General features: G+C 41.9%; 2 protein-coding genes across 2 annotated transcripts; both read right to left on the bottom strand.

Moving 5' to 3' along the window:
• Positions 1-644: 644 nt before the first annotated feature.
• LOC130409478 (interferon-induced very large GTPase 1) lies at positions 645-9,893 on the bottom strand (the record flags this gene model as incomplete). Its single annotated transcript, XM_056733478.1, has 2 exons — positions 645-5,236; positions 9,884-9,893. Coding segments are annotated over 2 exons (4,602 nt in total), but the record flags the coding sequence as incomplete, so codon positions are not given.
• Positions 9,894-21,042: 11,149 nt separating this feature from the next.
• Positions 21,043-23,013, bottom strand: LOC130409587 (GTPase IMAP family member 9-like). The gene is made up of 3 exons (XM_056733629.1): positions 22,928-23,013; positions 21,704-22,409; positions 21,043-21,469 (listed from the first exon to the last, which is right to left on the bottom strand). The coding sequence occupies exons 1-3, from the start codon at positions 22,953-22,955 to the stop codon at positions 21,043-21,045; spliced, it is 1,161 nt and encodes a 386-aa protein (XP_056589607.1). The 5' UTR covers positions 22,956-23,013.
• Positions 23,014-25,392: the final 2,379 nt, after the last annotated feature.

The following is a 25,392-nucleotide window of genomic DNA, read 5'->3' as shown; positions in this document are numbered from 1 at the left end:
CAAAATAAACCTGGTTTATTTCGTGATCTTGTTTTATGGAACAGCCCCATATCTACTTGTGACGACGCTATAAATACACAGAACATAAAATTAGACAGCAGAATAATAGGTAAAAGTAAACAAATATATAAACGAGGAATAAGAAAAATAAGAAAATAAATGAAAACAGATCTGGAATAAGAATTTCATCATTGAAATGTTCAGATGATACACACATGGTGTTATTACAAATATCAATTGATAAGATCCATCACATGAAATTGCACTTTTAATGTTTTAAAAGAAAATCTAGAGATTGGAATTGATTCTCTTGAATCTCCGTTTTTTTCTGTTGAACTGCTCACTTGATTGAACTTTATCTTTACACTTTTCTATCAGTTGGTTGAGCTTCTACCTACCAGAACTTTCAAACAGTCTTGTGTATGAAGATAGGTTTAGGGCTAGTCCCAGACTAAATTTTGTCTTTACTGAAATAAATTGCTCTTCCATTTCTTAAACATGTCAGTGTTTTGTCTCAAAATTCAAACCAGTAATGTTTTTATAAGGCATTTTAATAAAAGCGACATTTTAAATATCCTTTAACTAAGGCATAGTCCAGGTTTAAACCAAGTCTTGTCTGTGAAACCAGGCCTTTGTGTGTTCCATTAAATGTATTTATGCAAACTTTCAATAGCTTCTTCTTTAGAGTATTTTCTCCATTCATTTGGAATCCTACCACTCCCATCAAAGGTTTTCTTGTAGAACTTTTCCAGATTCTTCTGGAATCTGCACACAAACCATTTCCAATATGGCAGATCAGAAATGTCAGGGGTGATACTCCAGTGAGCATATTTAGGACCTCCTTTTCTGTATTCTTTCCAGAGACATGTGTCATCTGAATCATGATCTGGATAAAAAGATCCGTCACTGGCCACTGCTGATGTGCAGATGTTGATGGCTAGGTTTGTTGTTCCTTGATAATACCAGCCATTCAGTCCAATATTACGGTGAAAAGGAACACTGTGATCTCCATCATGGTTTTCTATGGTGTTGGTGCAGATGGCAGCACAGAAAGGACACTGAACCCAACAGCACTGACAGAAATGACCAATCAGAATCTCATCTGGTCTGTCTGGAAAGTCCAGCTTCACTGGAAATGTTTCTGTGGTGAATCTACTGTGAATGGTCTTCATTACAGAAGATATATTTTTTGATATCACATCATCTAGGACGGTGAGATCAACATCATCAATATTCACTCCACTGAGGTCACTTACAGAGAACACCAACACATCAGACAGCAGGTGTGTGAAACGATCAAACCATGAATGAACATCTCCATTGATCTCTTGAACATGTCTGGTGGACTCATGTGTTGCATTTATGATCTTCTTCTGCAGGAGTGAAATGTTATTTTTCATCTTAGGTTGAACACTGTCATGAAATCTTTCAGTGACGTACTGACTGACTTCAGCTCTGATGAAACTTTTAAAAAATTCTCTGGGATTGTAAATGTAGGTCATGTATGCTCTGAAATCCTCTGTTCTAGCCAGCTCTGTCAGGATGTGTTTCTCCAGTTTGGTTCTGTTTCCATTCAGTGATTCACAGTTTGTCTTCATTTCATCTGATAAATCTCTGGCAGTTTGTTTGCAGACATTCTGCTCAATGGTCTCTATAAGTTTATTACAGATGAATTCACCAGTTATGGCAGCTGATGTTGATCCTTGACAGTATTTCTGAAAAGTACTGTAGTATTCTTCTTTCTTTCTTTCAGAATAGAGAACAGGATCATTTGCTTCTCTGAACATTATGTGTTGATCAGTGATTGTCTTGTTTGCTCTCTGACAGATGGACTGTACTAAATCTCTAAAGAAATCTCTCTTGAACTCATACTTCACTTTTGGCTGTTTTTCATGATCTGTTATTCGAGTCTTTATGTGATCTATGAGTTGTTGAATGTAGCTGATGTTGTAGCCCATCTTTGCAATGTTAAATGACCGAATCATTTTCTGTGTCTGCTCACCAACTTCAATGATTAAAAATCTTATCTGGACTTCATCCTCTGTAGATAAAGCATAGCCCAACATCTCTTTTCCCTTTTTTAAGGCATTTTTAATAGGTCCAGATATTCCACCGGATTTCTTTAACTGCACATAATCTGAATAACTTGGCAGAGAAAACATGTCAATTAACACTCCGCTTATTTTCATGTCTACCTGGAGACTTTCATAGTTGTTTCTGAGGTGTTCGGTCACATCTTTTAACACGTCAGTGTTTTTCACTGAAGGAGTGTGTTGGATAATTCCATCTACCTGATCTTTCCAGAAGCATTCAAACTCTTTTTTCATTATAATTTCATCATTTGCTTTGTCTTTAAGTTTTAAGGCAAGTTCTTTGCTCTTTTCAAACAGGCTGTTTTCATGTTGTGTCCTCTGAGCATCAATCTTTTTCTTCATGTCTCGCTGTTGAAGAACCTGATTTAACTTCTTATTTGTCTCCCTCTTGATGTTTTCCTGAAGCTCTTTGATTTTTATTTCAAAAGAAGTTCTCCACTGGTTCAGTATCCCTGCATCTCCGTCTTTCTCAAAGAATTCTGACATTGTCTTTTTCACCTCAGCACTTTTTGCCTGAAGTTCTGCGTGAAGATCAGATTCCTCAACTTTCTGAACTGCTTCATTTTCTATTCTGTTGTGTAGTTTGTTCTCAACTTCCAACATGGCACTTCTAAGACTCCAGCTCCACTTACTGTATTCTGTCTCTATTTTCCTGTAAGTTGCGATTTCAAGAGAATTCTTGAAGCTGAACACAAACTGTTCATTCAGTAAAGCCTTCCAGAGATCTTCAATACGTCCTCTTAGGTGTGTCAGCATCATGCCATCTGAGTTTGAAGCATGTCTTAAAATAGATTCTTTCAGTTCTTGAACATTGTCACAGTAGTTTGGGTTTGGTGGTGCCATGGGCGGGCTTCCCTCCCACAGTTGAGCAAAATATTTCACATCGTTCTGAACATCAAATGCAATGACATCACTGAAACATTCAGCATCACAGACTTCAACTTCACAAGCGAGTTTCGTCATCTCATCCAGAGTCTCCTGCAGTCGTCTTCTTCCCTCAATGTTTTTATCTCCAGCTGTGACGTCTGAAACGTTCTGATGAACAAACATACAGCTGGGATTCAGTCTCACCTCCTTCATCCTCAAGAAGGCCTGAACAACAATCTGAAGAATGTCCTTCATGTCAGACGGGTTTTCTCCAAAGATGTTGATCAATGTCAGATTTCCCAGACCAACAACAAATGTTGCCAATTCATTATCACGATTTCTTGTTGATCTTCCATCCAGTTCTGGTGCACGAAGACCCTCAGTATCAACAACCAGAATATAATCAAACTTCAGTAGATGTTTAATGTCTTCAGACACTTTCAGCAGCTGCATGAAAGCTCCTCTGGTGCAGCGACCGGCACTGACAGCAAACTCAAGTCCAAACATGGTGTTCAATAGAGTGGATTTCCCAGAACTCTGAATCCCTAAAACTGAAAGAACAAAAACTCTCTGATCTCCCAGATTCTTTATGAGTTCATCTAGAACAGCAGAAACCCACATCAGAGGAACATGAGCAGCATCTCCATCCATCAGCTCCAGTGGAAATCCACACATCATCATCTCTGCTGCTAGACTTGTGAGGGAAGATAAATTAATACCTTCCTCCTTCTTCAGAGATGACCATGATTCATAGATCTGACTGACCTCTCTCATAATGTGCTCCAGTCCAAATGCTGTTCTGTTGATTTGTTCTGATATTTTCTCAAGGTTTGTTTCTTCAGTCTGCAGTTGGTCAAGTTTATCAGGCATCTTTTTTAAAGCGGAAATTTCATTCCATTTCACATCATACACTTTAAGAAGTTCACCAACCTTGTTTGAAGTGAAGTCATCCAGCAGATTTTTCAACCATTTGAAAAAATATTTTTTATCACTGATTTCAAGTGGTAGCAATTCTTTTGAAAACATCCTCATAAACTTACTCAATCCTTGTTCTATTTGGTTTTCTCTTATTTCTCTCATCTCTTTCAGTTTGGCACTTTTCTCTTCTTCTAGATTTTCTCCTCCTAAATGATGGAGCTCTTTGTTGACTTTACACCAGTCATGCCAGAGTTTTCCCTGACACGGCAGGTTTGTTTCTTTCACTGTTGATGGATCTTTATTATCCAGTAATCTCATGATCTGAAGTGCTGCTTCTTTTCCTCTCTGACACTCTGCATTATTCTCATCTACTTCAATTCCTGTGTGTTTGGCCACATCTTCCAGTTTAAAAGTCCTCTTGTTTTCTTTTAGACTGACTCTGATAGTGTCTCTTATCTGTTTAGATAGATAACACTGATTTTTGTTCAAAAGACCAATCATGAATTTTCCCTCTGCCAGTTTAGTTTTTTCACACTCAGTCTCTGTAAGGAGATAAATAAGAGGCTGAGGAGATCTTAAGAGTGATTTCACCAAACCCTTATTCTGGTTCTTCTGTCCCAAATCTGGTAAGAAGAGGACATTGACTGAAGACATGCTGGTTAAAATCTCATATTGTATCTCATTGACTTCTGCATCACCATGAAGATTACAGAACGCAACACATTCATTGAATTGATCTGTGTTTTTTCCAGATGGACAGTACCAGGCGATCTCCACCACTCCATCCATCAGTAATCTGCTTCTGCTGCTGCCTGCACAGTTTCTGTGGAAGAACGTGTTGTGTTTCTCATTGATCAGACTGTTCATCAGCTGAGATTTAGATGAAGACACAGAACCAAACCTGAAGAACGACACCATTGGAGTTTCTGCTTGGCACACCGGTTGGGTTTGACTGGTCATTTTATTGTCAGTATTTCTGATCTTCCAGCTCTTGTTGATCTGTCTGAATGTCCAGAGAGGAAACTCAATGTGTTGTGTGAATGGATCAGGAACAAGCAGAGGAAGAGCAAACTGACACTGAGAGAGTTTAGTGACCATCAGCTCTTTTAGGAAACTATCAGAACAATGAAACACAGCCATCTGAACATCCATCGGGTGAATATCACTGTGAATCTCTGAATCCTCTTCTCTTTGTTTTATGAGATTGTCTCTTGCTCTGTAGTTCATGTTCAACAGTTTTTGTAGGAATGAGTTCACAAGTTCAGTCTCATTCTGTGGCTCCTGAGACTGAAGTGAAAACATGCTGATTTGAAGAATGTCTTCTGTTCTCATCTGATCCTGTTCCCTGTTTGTCAAACCTAGTCTAGTGAAGAGTGTTTTGAGGTTTTCGTTGAACTTTGGTTCAGCTTCATCGGTCTGTAATCAGATAAATAAACAGATTCATATTAATTTATATCCAAATAAACTTTGTGACTGTGAGACAGCGTAGTCGCAGGTCAAAACATCACTTAACCGTTCTGATTACAGTCAAACAGGTTTGCCCCACTCAGTGATGCCTCGACTGAGAAACCTGCTGAAAGTGCCCTAATTATCGGTGATTTAATTTGTTCAGAACGATAACACAGAGGCACCAGCCACCATAGTCAAATGTGGCCAGAGCGCCTGACTTCAAGTCAAACTTAAATGTGTTGGGTAAGGCTAATCATAAATTCTGTAAGATTGATATTCACGTCGGCACAAATGATTTTCGACTCTGTCAATTCGACATCACAAAAGATAATATTAAAGAGGTGTGTGAGCTCGCAAGCACGATGTCAGACACTGTAATATTCTCTGGGCCGCTCCCTGCACATCGTGGTGATGGGGTTTATAGCAGATTATCATCACTTAATGGCAGGTTATCTGAGTGGTCCCTGCAGCATGATATAGGTTTTTTTAATAGCCGGAAGAGTTTTGGGGGCAGACCTGACCTGATGAAAAGAAACAGTCTCCATCTCTCCTGGGCTGGTGCTGTCCTTGTTCCTAGAGCCGGTTCCGGTTCCTGATTGCATCGCTGCCGGCGGCTAGTTTGTATCCTCTGACACTTGCTTCACCTCACATTTGTTCCTGGTCTTAATATTAGTGTATTTTACTATAGTTACCTATCATTGTCGTTGCCGACTTATTTATAACTTTATTTTCTAAATCTATATTAATTGAAGCGTAACGCCGCTAGCATATTAGCGTGTTAGCTTGCCTTCCGTTTACACTGTGGAATATCATCTCCCTCTATTTTTCTTGTGTGCTAACTGTTTCTCTTTTTAAGCATATATACTAAGAGTCATCAAGCAACCTTGGTAAGTTAGGATTGCACTTCATACCCGGTGAGTTATGGCTTCTATTCCTATTGTTGTTACTTGCACCTCATGTCATATGTTTAGCTTAGCCTTCTCTGTCAGCACGAGGGTTTTACATGTGATAAATGCAGGGAAGTAGGATTGCTGATGGAGAAGATCTTAGAATTAGAGTCTCGCATCCAATCTTTATTTGAGGATAGTAAGAGTGTTAGGACTGTAGAAAACACTTCGGATGCGAGCAATGTTAGCGCACACAGCTCGGTTCCGGTTGAAAATCCCCTGCAGCTGGGAAACTTTGTGACGGTATAACGGCATAGTCGCAGGACAAAACATCACTCAACCGTTCCGATTAAAGTCTCGAACAGGTTTGCCCCGCTCAGTGACGCACCGACTGAGAAACCTGCTGAAAGTGCCCTAGTGATCGGTGATTCTATTGTCCGGAACGTTAACATAGAGGCACCAGCCACCATAGTCAAATGTTTACCGGGAGCCAGAGCGCCTGACATCAAGTCAAATTTAAATGTGCTGGCTAAGGCTAATCGTAGATTCAGTAAGATGGTTATCCACGTCGGCACAAATGATGTTAGACTCCGTCAATCGGAGATCACTAAAGATAATATTAAAGAGGTGTGTGAGCTCGCGAGCACGATGTCAGACACTCTAATATTCTCTGGCCCCCCTACTGATTACCGTGGTGATGAGATTTATAGCAGATTATCATCACTAAATGGCTTGTTTTCTGAGTGGTGCCTGCAGAATAATATAGATTTTATAAATAACTGTCACGAAACGTGTGGTGATAGAACCCAAATGCAGGCAGCGTTATGAGGTAACAAAAGATTTTAATAAACACAAAACAAAAACCCACAATGGGGTAAAATACAGGGGATAAACAAAGACAGCCAAACAGGAACGAAAAACTCACGTAGGGTAACAAACTGTAACAAAAATCAAAAGGATCCAAAAACAGGAACAGAGCACTGGAAATGAATGCTGGGACACAGCGTATGGATAACTCCTTGGAACAAGAGTTCAGAACAGCAAACGGACATCAAAGTTTCCAAGTATGTACAAGAACAAACGAGCACAGGACAGAGAATACAAGGGCATTAAATAGGGAGACGAACAAAGGATAATTACAATAGGCAGGTGTGGGTAATAAAACACTCAAGGGAAGCTAACAAGGAGACGAGAGGGGCGGGGCCATAGACGAGACACGAGAAGGCGCATGACAGCCAAAATCTAAGCCATGCCATGTCCTTCTCACACAAAACCCTAGACTTAGTCATGACTCCGCTGCAAGAATAAGAATAAACATGACATGATAGCGGAATCATGACATAAGCCCCCCCCCTCAAATGAACACCTCCAGGTGTTCACCAAGGGGTAACTAACAAGACAAGACAGACTGGGTAACAGAAAAAAACCAACAGAACATTGAAAACATGATTAGGGGCATACAAGAAATAATAACAAACGGGTTGGGGTGAGACAATAAAAATAACAAACAAGGGAGGGGGGGTGGGGGCAAACAAGAGTACCTAGGGGGCAGTCCAAAAGGGTATGGATAGGGTGGGACAGTCTTAGGAGGAGTCACGGTCCGAGGTGGCGCTCGGGAGCGTGAAGCCCCGGGGGGATTGAATGGGTGAAGTCCAGTGGGGAACAGGGGCAGGCTTGACTTCCGGGTGTAAGGCCGGCTGGGTCCGACTGGACGCCGGCTGCACCGGAACGGACGCCGGCTGCACCGGAACGGACACCGTCTGCACCGGAACGGACGCCGGCTGCACACCGGCTGCACCGGAACGGACGCCGGCTGCACCGGAACGGACGCCGGCTGCACCGGAACGGACGCCGGCTGCACACCGGCTGCACCGGAACGGACGCCGGCTGCACCGGAACGGACGCCGGCTGCACCTGGATCGTGGACTGGACCGGAGCCGTGGCTGGTGCTGGCGGTGGAGGAAGTAACCCCCTCCTATGCTTCCTTGATCGGACCACAGGGCGTGTGGACAGCTGCAGAGAAGCGATAGGGGGACTAGAGAGCCTCACCATCCCAGAGGTCAGAACCCGGTCCTCCGGGATAGAATCCAGGTGGGTATGGGAGGAGTCCTGCGGGTTCCTGCAAGCGAGATCCTCTACCAGATCCTGGAAAGACCCCCGGATCATCCTCTCCCGTTCCTCCGGCAGAGGAGGACTGACGAGGCCAGCAAGGAAATAAGAGTTAAGTAGGACCTCTGGGAGAAAACCCCGCCTAGCCACCGATCCTCGTGCATATTCATCCAGGGTCCGATTACCCTGGGGAGGAAAAGGGCCGTTGCCTTTCTGGACCTGATTGTAGGTTGACTGCCACCAAGTCTGGGACGAGTTACTGCCTGCTGGGTTCATTAGTGGCTCGTTTGTTCTGTCACGAAACGTGTGGTGATAGAACCCAAATGCAGGCAGCGGTATGAGGTAACAAAAGATTTTAATAAACACAAAACAAAAACCCACAATGGGGTAAAATACAGGGGATAAACAAAGACAGCCAAACAGGAACGAAAAACTCACGTAGGGTAACAAACTGTAACAAAAATCAAAAGGATCCAAAAACAGGAACAGAGCACTGGAAATGAATGCTGGGACACAGCGTATGGATAACTCCTTGGAACAAGAGTTCAGAACAGTATGTACAAGAACAAACGAGCACAGGACAGAGAATACAAGGGCATTAAATAGGGAGACGAACAAAGGATAATTACAATAGGCAGGTGTGGGTAATAAAACACTCAAGGGAAGCTAACAAGGAGACGAGAGGGGCGGGGCCATAGACGAGACACGAGAAGGCGCATGACAGCCAAAATCTAAGCCATGCCATGTCCTTCTCACACAAAACCCTAGACTTAGTCATGACTCCGCTGCAAGATTAAGAATAAACATGACATGATAGCGGAATCATGACAATAACTGTAAGAGTTTTGAGGGCAGACCTGACCTGTTGAAACGAGATGGTCTCCATCCCTCCTGGGATGGGGTTTTCCTCCTCTCTAGAAATTTGGCCAAAAGTCTTAATAATGCTAAAAGCTGACTACCTGGGGCCCAGGTCAGGAAGGAGACAGAATGGCTTAACCAACTGTCTGCTTGCCGTCTCACGTTAGAGAATACACAAAATATACAACATGTAATAATCCCTTCTTACAAACAACATAAAATAGAGACTGTGTCTGTCCCCCGGATTAGCAAACATAAGATATTGCGTAAACCTCTTGAAAGTAATTTAATAAACGTTAAACAAATCAAACATGAACAAAATACAGATAATCAACTGTTACGACTCGGATTGCTTAATATTAGATCTCTCTCAAATAAAGCACTTTTTGTAACCGATTTGATAACCGATCATAAAATAGACATGCTTTGTTTGATAGAAACATGGCTAAAGCCAGATGATTATATTACTCTAAATAAATCAATTCCCCAAGATTATTACTATAAACACGAGCCTCGTCTAAAAGGTAGAGGGGGAGGTTTCGCTGCACTTTACAATAATTCTCTTATCACCTCTAAGAAGTCTAATTTTAAATACAATTCTTTTGAAGTCATGGTACTTCACGTATCGACACCTGATACTAAGGACAAAACATTTTTTACATTTATTCTAGCTATTTTATATAGGCCTCCAGGGCACCACACAGATTTTATGAAAGATTTTGGTGGGTTCTTATCAGAACTAGTACTGGACGCAGATAGAGTCCTTGTCGTCGGTGACTTTAATATCCATGTAGACAATGATACAGATGCCTTGGGACTGGCTTTCAAAGACACTCTTAACTCCATGGGCGTTAGTCAACATGTGTCAGGACCCACTCACCTTCGTAATCATACTTTAGATTTAATACTTTCTTATGGTATAAATGTGGACGATGTTAAAATCATTCAGCAGAGTGAAGATATTTCGGATCATTATCTGATATTATGTTTGCTTCAATGGCCTACGGCTGCAAATCAAACTCCTTGTTACAAATATGGTAGAACGATTACTTCAACTACCAAAGATGCGTTTCTCGATAATCTGCCTGAATTGTCTAAAATATCTAGCATGAGGAAAAACGTTGACGATTTTGACACTACTATTGAATATTTTAACTCTACTTTCTTGGAAATATTAGACACAGTTGCTCCTCTGCGTTTAAAGAAAATTAAAAATAGCAGCCCGACACCTTGGTATAATGAACACACTCAGACTCTAAAAAAAGCGTCCCGGAAAATGGAGCGCAACTTTAAGAAAACGAATTTTGACGTATTTCGTATAGCATGGAAGGATAGTACTCGAAATTACAGGAATGCCATAAAAACGTCTAGATCCGCCTACTTTTCAACACTAATAGAGGAAAACCATCACAACCCTAGGTTTTTATTTAACACTGTGGCTAAATTAACAAAAAATAAGTCGTCATCGACGTCAGATTCTTATTATCAGCATAACAGTGATGAATTTATGAACTACTTCACGAGTAAAATCCAAGATATAAGAGAAAAAATTATAACAATGCAACCTGTAGTGAAATCCGCTGAACAAACTAACTACAGCACCCCTAAGGAGAAATTGCAATTATTTTCTACAGTAGATCACGATGAACTGTCTAAAATCATTAGATCATCCAAATCAACAACATGCATGCTAGACCCTATACCTACAAATCTACTGAAAGAAATGCTCCCAGACATTATAGATCCTCTTCTCAGTGCTATTAACTCATCTCTGACATTAGGACATGTGCCTAAAGCATTTAAGGTTGCTGGTATAAGGCCTCTTTAAAAAAAAAAAAAAAAACTCGACCCTAAAGAACTAGGGAATTACAGGTCTATATCGAATTTACCTTTTATATCTAAAGTTCTGGAAAAAGTAGTTTCAACTCAATTATGCTCCTTCCTCCAAAGGAATGACATTAATGATGAATTCCAGTCTGGATTTCGAGCATGTCACAGTACAGAGACTGCTTTGATAAGAGTTACAAATGATCTGCTTTTAGCGTCTGACCGTGGCTGTATTTCGTTATTGGTGCTGCTAGACCTCAGTGCTGCATTTGACACCATTGACCACAGCATACTTCTACATAGACTCAAAAATTACGTCGGCATTAACGGAATAGCATTGAAATGGTATAAGTCTTATTTATCCGACCGTTTTCAATTTGTAGCAATAAACAATGAGGTGTCCCGCAAATCACAAGTCCAGTACGGTGTAACACAGGGCTCAGTCTTGGGGCCTCTGCTCTTCGCATTATACATGCTACCTCTAGGAGATATAATAAAGCGACACGGAATTAGCTTTCACTGTTATGCTGATGATACTCAACTTTATATTTCCTCGAAGCCTCACGAAACCCAGCAGTTTCATCGAATAAAGGATTGCATAGTTAAAAATGTGGATGAGTAACAATTTTTTACTACTAAACTCGGACAAAACAGAAGTGTTACTTACTGGACCGAAAACTGCTATGCGTAACAACCAAGAATACTGCTTAACGATTGACGGATGCTCCATAAAATCCTCGTCATCAGCTAAGAATCTTGGCGTTGTATTCGATAGTACTCTCTCATTTGAAAGCCATGTCGGCAACACATGTAAAATTGCATTTTTCCATTTTAAGAATATATCTAAATTACGTCATATGCTGCTACTGTCAGATGCAGAGAAATTAATTCATGCATTCATGACATCAAGACTAGATTACTGTAATGCACTTCTAGGTGGTTGCCCTGCGGGCCTATTACAAAAACTGCAACTGGTTCAAAACGCGGCAGCTCGAGTTCTTACACGTACAAAAAAGTATGAGCATATAACCCCGGTTCTGTCAACCTTGCACTGGTTACCTATAAAGCATCACATTAACTTTAAGATCTTGCTTATTACCTATAAAGCCCTACATGGTCTAGCGCCGCAGTATTTGAATGAACTTCTATTGTATTACAGACCTCCGCGTACATTACGCTCTCAGGCGTCCTGTCAGTTGGTAATACCTAGAATTTCAAAATCAAGTGCAGGTGGTAGATCCTTTTCTTATCTAGCGCCTAAACTTTGGAATATTCTTCCCTGCACGGTCCGGGAGGCAGACACACTCTGTCAGTGTAAATCTAGACTAAAGACTCATCTTTTTAATCTCGCATACACTACACCTCCATAATATTAATCCTCAGAGGATTTAGGCAGCATTATTTAGATCAACCGGAACCAGGAACACATCCAACAACAAATGATGTACTTGTTGCATCAAAGAGTGCAGAACAGTACTCTACTCTCAGCCAGTCTTGTCTCTTTGTTACATGGTTACCGCAGGATGCAGTTCATGCCCAGACCTGATGGCAGAGCTGAGAATGGGAAGCGGTGACCTGACAAGAGCTAAGAGGATAGAGCTGGATAAAGGACGCGACAACTTTGTTTTTCCTACAACATTTCAAATGCTATTAGATTGTTAATGATAATCTTAAATCCTTCATTTTTATATTTTTATTAAGCCTTGTTGTGCAAGCACTGTTGAGCTTGTGCAGAGGCAGCAGCTTTTGCCAGAGTGGAACTGGAATCCCCTGGTTGGGCCAGGGTTCTCCTGAGTTTTTTTTTCTCGATGGGAGTTTTGGGTTCCTCACCACCGTTTGCATATTATTTTGCACTATCTGCCTGGCCGGGCTCAGGTGTCTCATGTACAGCTGCTTTGTAACAATGAAAATTGTAAAAAGCGCTATATAAATAAAGTTGAGTTGAGAAATATGGCACATAGTCTTAATGCTAAAACTTGACTTACTGGGGCCCAGGTCATGGAGCATACAGAATGGCATATCCAACTGTCTATGCACAAAATGCACAACTTGCGATAATCTTCTCTCCAAAAAATTAGTTCTTGCTATTTATATAGTCCTCCAGGACACCACACTGAATTTGGTGTGTTCTTATCAGAGCTATTTTCTATTTCTAGTCCTTGTCGTTTGTGACTTAAACATCCATGTAGATAATGATACAGATGCTTTAGATATGGCTTTCAAAGACACTCTAAACTCCAACATGTGTCAGGACTCACTCACCTTCGTAATCATACTTTAGATTTGATATTGTCGAAAAATGTTCAGTATAGCGAAGACATTTTAGGAAAATTATCTGATATTATGTTTGCTTCACTGTCCTATGGCTGCAAATCAAACTCCCTGTTACAAATATGGTAGAACAATAACTTCAACTACCATGGGTGCGTTTCTCAATAATCTACCTGAATGGTCTCAAATCTCTAGCATGTGTAATAAAATTGAAGATCTTGACATTACCACTGAAAATGTTAACTCCACCTTCTCAGAAACGCTAGACACAGTTGCTCCTCTGCGTGTAAAGAAGATTAAAAAATGGCAGCCAAACACCGTGGTCAGGCCCGGATTAAGATTTAAGAGGCCCCTGGGCACAAGTGTCTCTAAGGGACCCCCCTACACACATAAAGTCTTAAATTAGCCTATAGGGTACTACGTGTAGGAAACACCTCTATTTTATAGGATTACAATGACAAGTTACACAAACTATTATCACAACCTGAAGGACAATATCAATGCCCTCAAAACACATCCTTAATCCTACAGGATTTACTGCAACAATGCATTCCTGGACCAGCCGCAACAATACTGAGACATTATCTTGTAATTCTGCCGCATCACGTCATGTTTCTCTTGGTTAAGTGGCAGGATTATGACAGAACCCCTGTTTTATGTGGAGGGAGGCAATTATTGTCCTTATGACTTTCTATACACTATCTCCGGTCTCGCCTTTGTCCCCGCCCCCTCGTTTCCTCATTATTGCCCTGCACCTGTTCCCCTCTTGATTTGATCCCTTTTATAATGCCCCTGTGTTTTCTCGCCTAAGCTGGTTCATTGTGATTTGTTTGGTGAGTTCTTGTGCCTTGTCAGTCTAGTCTAGTTATGTGTAGTTCTTGTCAAACGTTTGTTTTAGTCTTGTTTAAGTATAGTCAGTCTTAGTCCTGTCTCATCATGTTATTATATTCGTTTTGTTATGTTACCCTCTCGTGTTGTTTTTTGGTTTTGTCTTTGTCATCATTAAAAATTTTGTGTTAACCCCTGGCTAATGTTCTTGTAATTTGTAACATCTTATCTTTTTGTAATGTTCCAACTGTTATCTGTAAGTATGGCACATTTTTAATTAGCCAAACAAAAAACCAACATGTTTAAGATTAAGCAGGAAAAGACCCATGAAAGCATTGCATTGTTTACTTTACTTTTTTTGTATGTTTTTGACCAGCAAACTATGTGTAATGAAGAATTGGTGTAAAAGGTGGGAACTAAAGAATTTCTGTCTGTAAGGATTGTTTGGTTACCCTATTAAAATCACTGGGTCTTACCTGGTCACCTCTGAAAAAAATGTTCTGGCTACGCCCCTGGACACAAGGAATAGTGTCATGTTGAGTTCTTTATGCCATAGGTCCAACATTTGATGATCCTTATCAAGTTTCATTAAAACCTAATACATCTGTTCTCCTCCACTTGGCACAATATAAATAATGGTAACAGTTGAAACACATTGAAAAATGTCACAACCAAGTAAATGCCTCATAAATAAGACACATGAATGTATTTCATATCCAAGTCGTACTTTTGTGTTTGCTCTTAATTTTTGGTCTTCCATTGATCTGAATTTGGACCCAGTCTCTTGTCAATACAGATAGCTGGCCTATAAGACTGTTAGCTCTAATGCTATTTGAACCTGTTGAACCCACCTACACTCACTCACTCACTCACTCACTCAAAAAGGTCATTATAATTGTTTTGTCATTCCTGATGACAAAACATCTTGTTGGATCACCAGCACAAAATTCAGAAACCCAGGAAAGATATTTGGTTTGGTTGGATGCAGATAGGATTTATAGTGTCATTTGTGACAAATTAGGATGAGACAAACAAGACCAACTTTAATCTTAATGGCAGCAAAAACATAGTAGATGCCCTAAGGCTGTTTTCAGATTGGGTTTATTTGCTGCAGTCTGAATTTGAGTGTGTTTGATCCCGATGCCGCACGTAAGGTTGGTTTAGTTTCACACTAAACTAGATTCTGTCGAACCCTGGTGAGTTTGCGTTTGATGCTTACGTCATCAAAAATGTGCACGGCGCATGATAGAAAACAGAAAAAGGGATCGATATATTGTGTGTTTATTAATTTGGTGCTATTATGCGCAGCAGAGTAAATGAAATTTGGGTTTACTGTATGTGCGTTGCATGGAGATGGCTTACTGCTCCTTACAAACAGACTTTTTTGAGAGAACAGTTTACCATTGACCTGCCGCTCTGATTTCACTCGAAACGAAGAAATGCAGGCTCACTCTCACTCGAATCCAAGGTAAATCAGCAACACTATTATCTCTTACATGTGTTTTATTGAAGGAAATACATTGTTATTGCCGTAAACGCATAAACGGTCCCTTAACTTACTTATCAAATGCGCACCCGGGTCCGTGTTGCTTTCATATTCATTCAAATCGCGTTACAGTTCGAGAGCAACCGAACTCAGACCACCTCCTTCAGGTAGTCTTCCTGTAGTTCAGTGGTAAGAGCATCGAGTTAACAACACAAGGTTGTGGGTTCGATCTTAGGGGATTGCACATACTTAGAAACAAATGTATAGTATAATGCCATGTAAGTCTGTGGTATATTGAAATACACGCCTAAACTGTAGGTGTCGCTAGAGTTCCTGTTAAGAAAGGATGAGGAGGAGGTAGGAGAGATGTATGATGGAATAAAGTAGAAAACGTGATTACTGGTGATCGTGAAGTTTGTTTTCTGACAATACACAACATATTGGCGACGAGGATGGTTGCTGATTGCTCTCACGCCCCCTCCTGCTTTTTTGGAAACTCCGGGTGAGCCGACCGTACCGTTTAATTCATGGATTTGTATGTTTGATAACTACATGACTGCTCTGTCGGAAGAAGACCTTCCAGAAAAGAGAAAGCGTGCGTTGCTTATCCATTGCTTGGGTACGGAGGGACAGCGTATTTATTATACACTAACTGTGGCTGATGAACGATACGATACTGCGCTGACTGCTTTACGAGCATTTTTTGTACAGAAAGTGAACGTGGTTGTCGAGAAAACAAATTTCGCCAGCGTGCTCAGAGAGTCGGTGAACCTATTGTGCAATATGTGGCTGCTCTGCGTGAACTGCTTGTGACCTGTGAATTCGGTTTGCTCGCTGACGACATGCTAAGGGATCAGATTGTCGAGAAGACGTCCACTCCGCGCATTCGGGAACGTCTGCTGTTGGAAACGGATCTCACTCTGCAAAGGGCAATTACGATCGCGGGACAAATTGACTCTGCAGTAGCCGAAGCTAAAGCTATGGAGCGAGCTGAAACCTCTGTTCAAGTGGTGCATACTGGCTCACGTGATGGTGCAAAACATCGGTGGCGACAGACATCTGCTACACGTAAGTCCACAGCTTCTCATCAGATGACATCTAATACAACACAGAAAAAAAGCGATGCAAGAACATGCTACCGTTGCGGTACTACATCACATTTAGCAAACTATCCCAATTGCCCAGCTAAACAGTCAAAATGCAGACAGTGTGGTAAAATGGGACACTTTGCTAGAGTTTGTCGGAGTTCTGCATCCACCTGTAATGTACAAGAGGTTGCTGTACCAGAGTTAACAGTCTTAAGCATTGAAATGCCACTGCATCTGAAACGGAAACAAAACCTTACATGTAATGTTTCCTTGCATACTGCTGACGGGAATTTACTAAACACTGGACTACTTGTGGATACTGGATCGGCTGTTTCCATCCTCCCAGAGCATCTGTACCAACGACACTTCTCAGATACTTCCCTCACGGTGCCTAATGTTCGCTTGGTGACATACATGAAAATGCCTATTCCAGTTTTAGGGTGCCTTTCTGTTACTGTCACGCATCAGTGTAATCGCACACAGGCTTTATTCTACATTGTGACAGGCGGAACATCAATACTTGGCATGGATCTTTTCTCTGCTCTGCATCTGGATATAAGGAATGGATCTGTTGCAACTTCTGCAGAAATCGGACAGGTTGCTGTTAATTCCACGGAGCCTGTGGGTTTGGCTGTTGGCTTTGTACACAAAGTGAATGTGCGTTCAGATGTGCCACCAGTACAGCAGAAATTGCGTAGACTGCCATTCGCAGTGAGAGATGCAGTGTCACAAGAGCTAAACAGGCTGGAATCTGAAGGGATCGTAGAAAAAGTGGAGTCGTCTCCATGGGTGTCGCCGCTTGTGGTCATTCAAAAGAAATCTGGAGGCATTCGTCTCTGCGTTGATTTACGAGAGCCAAACAAAGCCGTAGTGGTCGACAGTCACCCATTACCACACATTGAGGAAGTTTTTACGGAATTGCGTGGGGCTTCAATGTTCTCTACAATAGATCTCCAAAATGCATATCACCAAGTGACCCTGCATCAGGATAGTAGGGATTTGACATCTTTCGTCACCCATGATGGACTTTTTCGTTTCACAAGGGTCCCTTATGGGCTGGCATCAGCACCTAGTGCATTTCAAAGGATGATGTCTAAAATTTTGGCTGGTCAGGACGGTGTGCAATGTTATCTAGATGACATAATTGTCTATGCTGAGACTCCTGAGGAACATGAGAAACGACTTCAAGCTGTGCTACAGCGTCTGCAAAACTGTGGTTTAAAGCTTAATGTGGCAAAGTGCCACTTCAGGAAAACGGAGTTACTTTTTCTTGGCCATGTTATTTCTGCTTCGGGATTGCATCCAAACCCGGACCACATTCTAGCTATACAGCAAGCGCCTTCTCCCCATGATGCACAGTCCTTGCGTTCTTTCCTCGGACTAGCAGGCTGGTATTCGAAATTCATTCCCAATTTTGCAACATTGGTGGAACCTCTCCATGCACTACTTCGAAAGTCAGCCGAGTTTTGCTCGACTGCAGAGGTCCAGGAAAATTTCAGTCGTCTGAAACAACTGATTACTACTAGCCCAGCCCTTGCATTGTTTGATCCATCGTTACCAACGACAGTAACTACGGACGCTTCGGATTACGGCATTGGTGCTGTGCTAACCCAGTGTCATGGCATTACTGAAAGAACAGTCGCTTTTGCTTCTCGAACACTGTCGGACTGCGAAACAAAGTACTCTACGACAGAGAAAGAGGCCCTGGCATGTGTTTGGGCCACTGAAAAATGGCGAACTTACCTTTGGGGCCGCCATTTCACTCTTTGCACTGATCACAGCCCCTTGACTACGTTGCTTTCCACGAAGGGTTTTGGACGCGCAGGCATGAGGATTGCTCGATGGTCTGCACGCCTTCTTTGCTTTAATTACAGCATGAGATACAAGCCTGGTCGAGACAACGTGACTGCTGATTGTTTGTCCAGACTTCCGCTCCCATCTTCTGATCACATTCTAGAACAAGAGCCAGAGATGGTGGCAGTCCTTTCACCTGAATTCGCCGCCGTTACTGTGGAGGAGCTTAAGTCTACGTGTGACGCCTGTCCTCTTCTTCGACAGGTTAGAGCTTGTATTGAGAAGGGATGGCCTCACAGCACGAAAGATTCAGTCATTGCTCCTTACTATCGTCTTCGGAATGAGTTGTCTGTACATGATGGGTACATAATTCGTGGCACACATCGAGTGATCGTTCCAGAAGCATTGCAGACAAAGTTCATCCAGTTGGCACACGCCACTCATCAAGGGATCGTGCGTACAAAGCAGAGGTTAAGGGATTTGTATTGGTGGCCTGGCATGGACTGCCAAGTGGAAAATGCCATCAAATCTTGTTCCACCTGCCTCCAGCATGATAAAACTGCTAATACCCATGTAGCGCCACTCTGTCCTGTGCCTACTCCAACAACAGCTTGGGAAAAGCTGGCCATTGATGTGGTTGGACCCTTGAATAATGCTCCTCAAGGATGTCGTTTTGCTATGACTCTCATTGACTATTACAGCAAATGGCCAGAGATTGCGTTTGCGCCTGACATTACATCTGCAACTCTTGTGAAATTCTTGTCTGTGGTGTTCAGCCGAGAAGGTAATCCTCTTGAACTCGTAACTGACAATGGCTCGCAATTCATTTCTGTTGAGTTTGAAGCATTCCTTGCAGACAGAGATATTAAGCACTGCCGTAGCTCTATCTACTACCCACAAGCGAATGGTGAGATAGAACGTTTCAACAGAGTGTTTAAAGACTGTCTACAGACCGCTAGCATTGAAGGTAAAGAGTGGAAAACTTTTGTCACAGAGTTTCTACATACATACCGGGCAACATCACATGCTGTGACAAAACTGTCCCCTGCTGAGCTCCTACATGGTCGACAGATTAAGACAAAATTGCATGTCAGAGGTCTTCCGTGCGTGGCGCCTCCAAAGGATCAAACCAACCTGACACAGCGCATCAAGGAGTCACAGAGTAAAATGAAGGAATATACGGATCGACGACGCAGCGCACAATCTCCACAGATTCAAGTCGGTTCCTTTGTGCGTGTCAGAAGGCCTGGAATCATCAAGAAAGGACATTCCAAGTTTACTGAGCCCCTTAAGGTGGTGGCTCAAAAAGGCCCTGCAACATACCTCCTTTCGGATGGCAAAGTTTGGAATGCGTTTCACCTGGCACTGGTTTCCTCCTGTGTTCCCACATCTGAGATGGGTCCTCCTGTTGAAGACTCTTTCAAGCCTCTAGAAGCACCTCAGACATCTCACCTGTTAATCTCTTCCCCTAGTTCCACACGTCCACATAGAGTGTGTCGTGCTCCAGTTTGGTCAAAGGACTATGTTACATAAAGAGATATACCTCCTAAGTTAACAGGGGAGGGAGATACAGGGGTTGATAAAAAGAAAACCATATATTTTTATGTTTGTTCATCTTTACCTTGGAATGGAAAATTGCTTGACATTTAAGTTAAAAGAGAAAAATTCAGGTTCGAATTTATGCATGTTGTTGACGTCATATAACTGTTGTTTTTTGTTTTCTGTGCTGTTTACTTAAAGTATAATACAAATATTTCTTCCACAAAAAGGAATATGTGGTATATTGAAATACACGTCTAAACTGTAGGTGTCGCTAGAGTTCCTGTTAAGAAAGGATGAGGAGGAGGTAGGAGAGATGTATGATGGAATAAAGTAGAAAACGTGATTACTGGTGATCGTGAAGTTTGTTTTCTGACAATACACAACAAAGTCGCTTTGGATAAAAGAGTACGCCATATGAATAAATATAAAATGTAAAATTAAATGTAGTCTCGGGTTCGGTAGCCAGGTGCGCACCCGGGTCCGCTTGACAGCTTTCACATTAGCAATTTTATTTTATGCAAACCATGCCCTGTTCCGAACTAAACTTCAAATGGGAAAAGCACACTCCAGGGAGGAGATTGCTCAAATTGAAGACGGTCAAGTACGGTTTTCCAGACGACGGCAAATGACATCAATTGCACAACACAAAGTGTGTCAATAAAATCTATTTGTACATATTTAATGTAATTTCCATCTGTTTTGTCCAGCAAGTCACCATTAGATTTAAGCGTAATCACTCCACAGAATAACAGACAGCAGCGTCTGATAGCTCCGCCCTCCTTTCCACTAAGTAATGAAACTTCAACAGTTCAGTGCGTGAAGTGTCAACACTTCCTATTTACATAATTCATTGAGGATGAATTGATTTGATTTTAAACATCTTTTCTGTTAAGTTTAATTAATTTGATGTTTAAGAAAGACGTAGAGTAGATGTAGAGAGCGAGGGTATGGCATTTAATTACATTTTTCAATTCTTCTATCCTTCCCTTGGGTGTAGCTAAGACATATGCAAACAAGGAAAGTTTTCATTGATCACTTACCTGTAGACATGAAGTTGTTTGAGAGCAGCACAGTTTTATGTTCTCTATGTCTCTTCTTCTGTTGTGTTCATAATCATCTGGTTTCACTCTCATGAGTTCATCTTGACACTGTTGTTTAGTCAGCTGAATTTTCTCCTCATAATTTTTACATTGTTCTTCCCTCAGACGTTGCTCATTCAAGATCAATTTTTCAACCATCTCCTGTTTTTCTCTCCAGTTTTGCTTGTCTTCCTCTCTCTTTCTTTCATCATCGTGCATCCGTTTCTGTGCTTCCTCAAGTTTTCTCATTAGTTGCTCTTGTAACTGCGTTTTCCTATTTTCGATTTCTTCGATCTTTTCTCTGAATTGTTTTTCATTCTTACTAAACAGTTCTTCCATTTTCTTTTTCTCCTGCACATGGCTCTGTTTTTCTTCCTCAATCATCATCCTCAATCTATCTATTTCTGTTTTATGTTTTAACTGAAGATCTTTCTCTCTTTCTTTCCTCTCTTTCTCAGTTTTAATGTTCTTATATTCATCAAGTTCCATCTGTTCTTTGTCTTGCTTCATTTCTCTTTTATATCTTTCTTCTTTCTCTCTGAATTCCTCTTCTATTTTCTTCTTCTCTTGCTCATGATTCTGAATTTCTTTCTCCATCATCATCTTTATTTTCTCTATCTCTTCTTCTTTCTCTTTGCTCAGTTGTTCAATTCTCTCCATCAGTATCTTTATTTGTTTTTCCTGTTTTTCTCTCTCCATCTGTCTGAATATTTTACTTGAGTAGTAACTCCCTCTGTTTTCTTTCACCAAGGCGTCTATTTTCTCCAGTAGAGAAGAAACTTGTCTGCGGTCTTCAGTCTCAGTATTATTGAATATGTGATATCTGTTTCCACACTGTTCAATGAGGTCCATTAAAGGAGATCCAGGTTCTCCCAAAAACTCTTCGATGGTTTTATCTTTAAGATCATCACCTCTGGTGAAGAGCACCATGGTGTACATTAAAGAGTTTTCACCAAATGTTTCTTGGATGATCTTGAGCGATTCTGTATCTTCTTTAGTGAAGCGTTGTGCTAAACTCAACACAATAATGAACACATGTGGTCCTGGCAGTGACATTGAGAGACAGTTGATCATTTCTGTCTGGATCTCTTCATGACTCAGTTCAGTATTGAACAGTCCTGGAGTGTCTATCACAGTGACGTATCTGCTGTTCACTTCAGTTCTCTCTCTCTGACACTCTTTAGTAACTGACTCATGAGATATGTCCGTCATAAAGGTTTTTCTTCCTAAGATGGTGTTTACCGCTGCACTCTTTCCTGCTCCAGTTTTTCCCAGCAGGACAATCCTCACATCATCTGAAACTTCTCTTCCATCTGTGAATGTGATAAGTGATATTTGTGAATGATCAGTTGCTCTTTCCAGTAACTCTTGATAAACATAATTAAGATTTTATCATGTTTATTATGGTAAAAGTGTAGTAGATTTTGTCAGTTTGACTACTGTTATTGTAATGTATTACTAAAGTTTTGCTACAAACATCTTGGTAAGATCATGGTGTTTGTAGTGAGACAATGGTGAATTTGTGGCAAACTATGAGACAAACTATGATTTTGCTATACGAAGTATAGTTTATTGTATAGTTTTTTTTATTTTTTATTTTTATTATGTAGTTTATTTGGGGATTTTTCGTAGCTCATGACACTACAATGTGTGAAAGGTGCTGACATCGCTGAAATGCATTTGATACATTATCGTTGTTTAATTGGATTTTTCAATTCATATTATTTCATACTTTGCCTAACTTTATTGAGTAGGTGTAAAACACATAATTGTGACACTGTATAATATACTATCAAAAAAATGCATTTATTCTATTATATAGTAGCTGTACCTTGTTTTTGCATGTGCTTCTTGTTCATCTCTTCAAGTTTCAGAAGTTTCTCCAGCTGGGCATCCCAGAATGTTTCTGTTGAGTAATAACTTCCGCTGTTGTCTTCCATCATCTGCACCAGTTTCTTCATCAACACGGACACTTGTGTGGTGAGATCCAGAACCTCATGTCTTCCTCCAAAACTCTCAATGACCGATTTCTTTGCTTCATTTGGTTCTTCTGTGCTGTGCTCTGATTTCTGGATTCTGAGAATCAATGTGTGGTTGTTGATTCTTGAGGTGAATATTCTCTCGATCTGCTCTGATTCTGCTTCGTCTTCATCAGTCAGTGGTCCATCAGAGATGATAAAGAGAAAAACATGAACTCCAGGATGACAGAGAGACACACAGCGGAGAGCCTGACGCATCACTTCCTCTTCTGAGAGTCGAGGGTTAAACAGAGCTGGAAGATCCACCAAAGTGATGAGATGACCACACGCCTCTAACCTCACATACTCTGAGCTTCTGATCTCCTGATCTTCTGTGTCGGATCTTCTCTCATTCTGACTCACGATCAGCTTTGATATAAAGCCTTTTAGTGTACTGTTACTTCCACACAGAAAAACATTCAGTGATGGCAAAGCATTTGCTCTTTCTGTCTCTGAGAAACAACCATAACATTTGTTTACTGGAATGGGTCCATCACATAATTTAAACACATTTTAAATACATTAATAACACTTTATTATACTATTTGATAACATTTGTCATATGTTATATTTTTCAATTCAATTTCATCTTCAAAGTAGTGACCATTTAAAAAAAACTGGCAAAAATCTCTCTTAGTTTGCAATGTACATGTTATCTACCAGCTGTGTGTGTTTACAGAGTATCCTAGACTTTGACAATAAAAGTAACGTCTTGGTTACGTATGTAGCCTCAGCTCCCTGATGGAGAGAACGAGACATTGTGTCGAGAACGGGGGGTTCCTGAGCTTTCTTGGAGAAAGATTGGTACAGCACTAACCGGTAACCTTTCACGAACGGGACCTTAGCTCTCTACTGGCGAGAGGCCGTCCGGCTCGGGATTACACCGGGTAAGTGCAACTCTTAATCAGAGAAGCACTGCAGAGGCCACCTCCTACCCGCGGGGAGGAATATGGTGGATAAAGTTATGGTCTTGTCCTTTGAGGAGAACGCAGGAAACGTGCGGACTGGGTAGTTAACCGCGAGGTGGAGGTCCACCTGGGGAAGCTCATGGGTAACCGAGAGTGGGAACCGCTCTCATGAGGATTTATCAGATGGAACAGCCCACGGGGGGTGTTACAGTGTACGGTTGCACTAGGTACGGTTAGAGCTATCTGTGATAGGTCGTATGTTGTCCCGGCCTAAGGGGGATGGCTGCTCTGCCCAGTGTGCTTGCTTAGTGATGGATGGAATGCCTGTTCTTAACCAGTGTTTGGGTAGGAAGGAAGGTGCTTCCCTCTTGGAGGGTGGGAAGGTGCTTTCGCAGGCATACGCCCCCCCGGATGCCAGTCCTACATGTCGGCACGCAGGACGTGGGCTGACACCGGGTTTACGTGAAGGTTGTTTACCCTTGCGAAGGTGTTTGGGCGTTGCCCAACCCGCAGCTCTACAGATGTCTTCTAGAGAGGCGCTTGTGGCCAGTGCCCAGGCGGTGGCTATGCCCAATGTGGAGTAAGCCCTCACTGCCAGTGGGCATGGGAGATTCTGAGATCAGAATGCCGTCGTAACGGCATCCACGAACCAGTGCGCCAGCCTCTGCTTGGAGACAGCCTTCCCCTTCTGCTGTCCTCCAACACAGACAAGGAGCTGGTCAGAGCTACTGAAGCACTGCTTGTGGTCCAGGCCACAACACGGATGGAGTTGGGTCTTCCTCCCTGATGGGGAGCGCCTGCAAGTCCACCACTTGGTCCCGGAAGGGAGAAGTGGGAACTTGGGGCACGTATCCGGGCCTGGGTCTCAAGATAACATGAGAGTTTGTCAGGGCCGAATTTAAGGCAATCCGGGGACACAGAGAATGCTTGGAGCGCCATCAGGAGGGCCGTCTTACTCATCAGGTGAGGAAGATCGGAACCTCCGAGGGGCTCTTGGACCCACGTTAGGGTCCCACTGGGGCGCAACCCTCCCTCTTTTTTGGGAACGATGAAGTACGGGCTGTAAAATCAGCTGAACATCTTGGCTTGAGGGACAGACTCGATTGCCTGTTTCACCAGAAGGGTGGAGACCTCTGCCTGAAGTACGGAGCCGTCCCTGCCTCTGACAGAGGGAGAGATGATGCCTCGAAACCAGGGAGGGTTTCTGGCGAACTGGATGCATTAAACAAGACGGACGGTCAGCATCAGCCACCGAGACAGTGTGGGCAACTTTTGCCAAGCTCCAGGGGACTGTGACAGGGAGACCAAGGGGACAGTCTGCTTCATCATTCCCACCGGGGATGGTTCGTCGGCTGGCGGAGCTAACCATA

The sequence above is a fragment of the Triplophysa dalaica genome, chromosome 20 (genome assembly GCF_015846415.1).
Source record: "Triplophysa dalaica isolate WHDGS20190420 chromosome 20, ASM1584641v1, whole genome shotgun sequence".
In the NCBI taxonomy this organism is placed as follows: Eukaryota; Metazoa; Chordata; class Actinopteri; order Cypriniformes; family Nemacheilidae; genus Triplophysa; species Triplophysa dalaica.
The sequence above is the reverse complement of the archived record's forward strand: the minus strand, read 5'-3'. Positions and strand labels throughout refer to the sequence as shown.

Coding starts and splice junctions, on each gene's coding strand:
- LOC130409587 (XM_056733629.1), bottom strand. CDS start 22,955: ATGAACAAGAAGCACATGCAAAAACAAG. Junction 22,410..22,927: donor GAAGCACATGCAAAAACAAG/GTACAGCTACTA, acceptor TCACATTCACAG/ATGGAAGAGAAGTTTCAGAT. Junction 21,470..21,703: donor GAAGAAGAGATAGAGAAAAT/AAAGATGATGAT, acceptor GATGATTGAGGA/AGAAAAACAGAGCCATGTGC.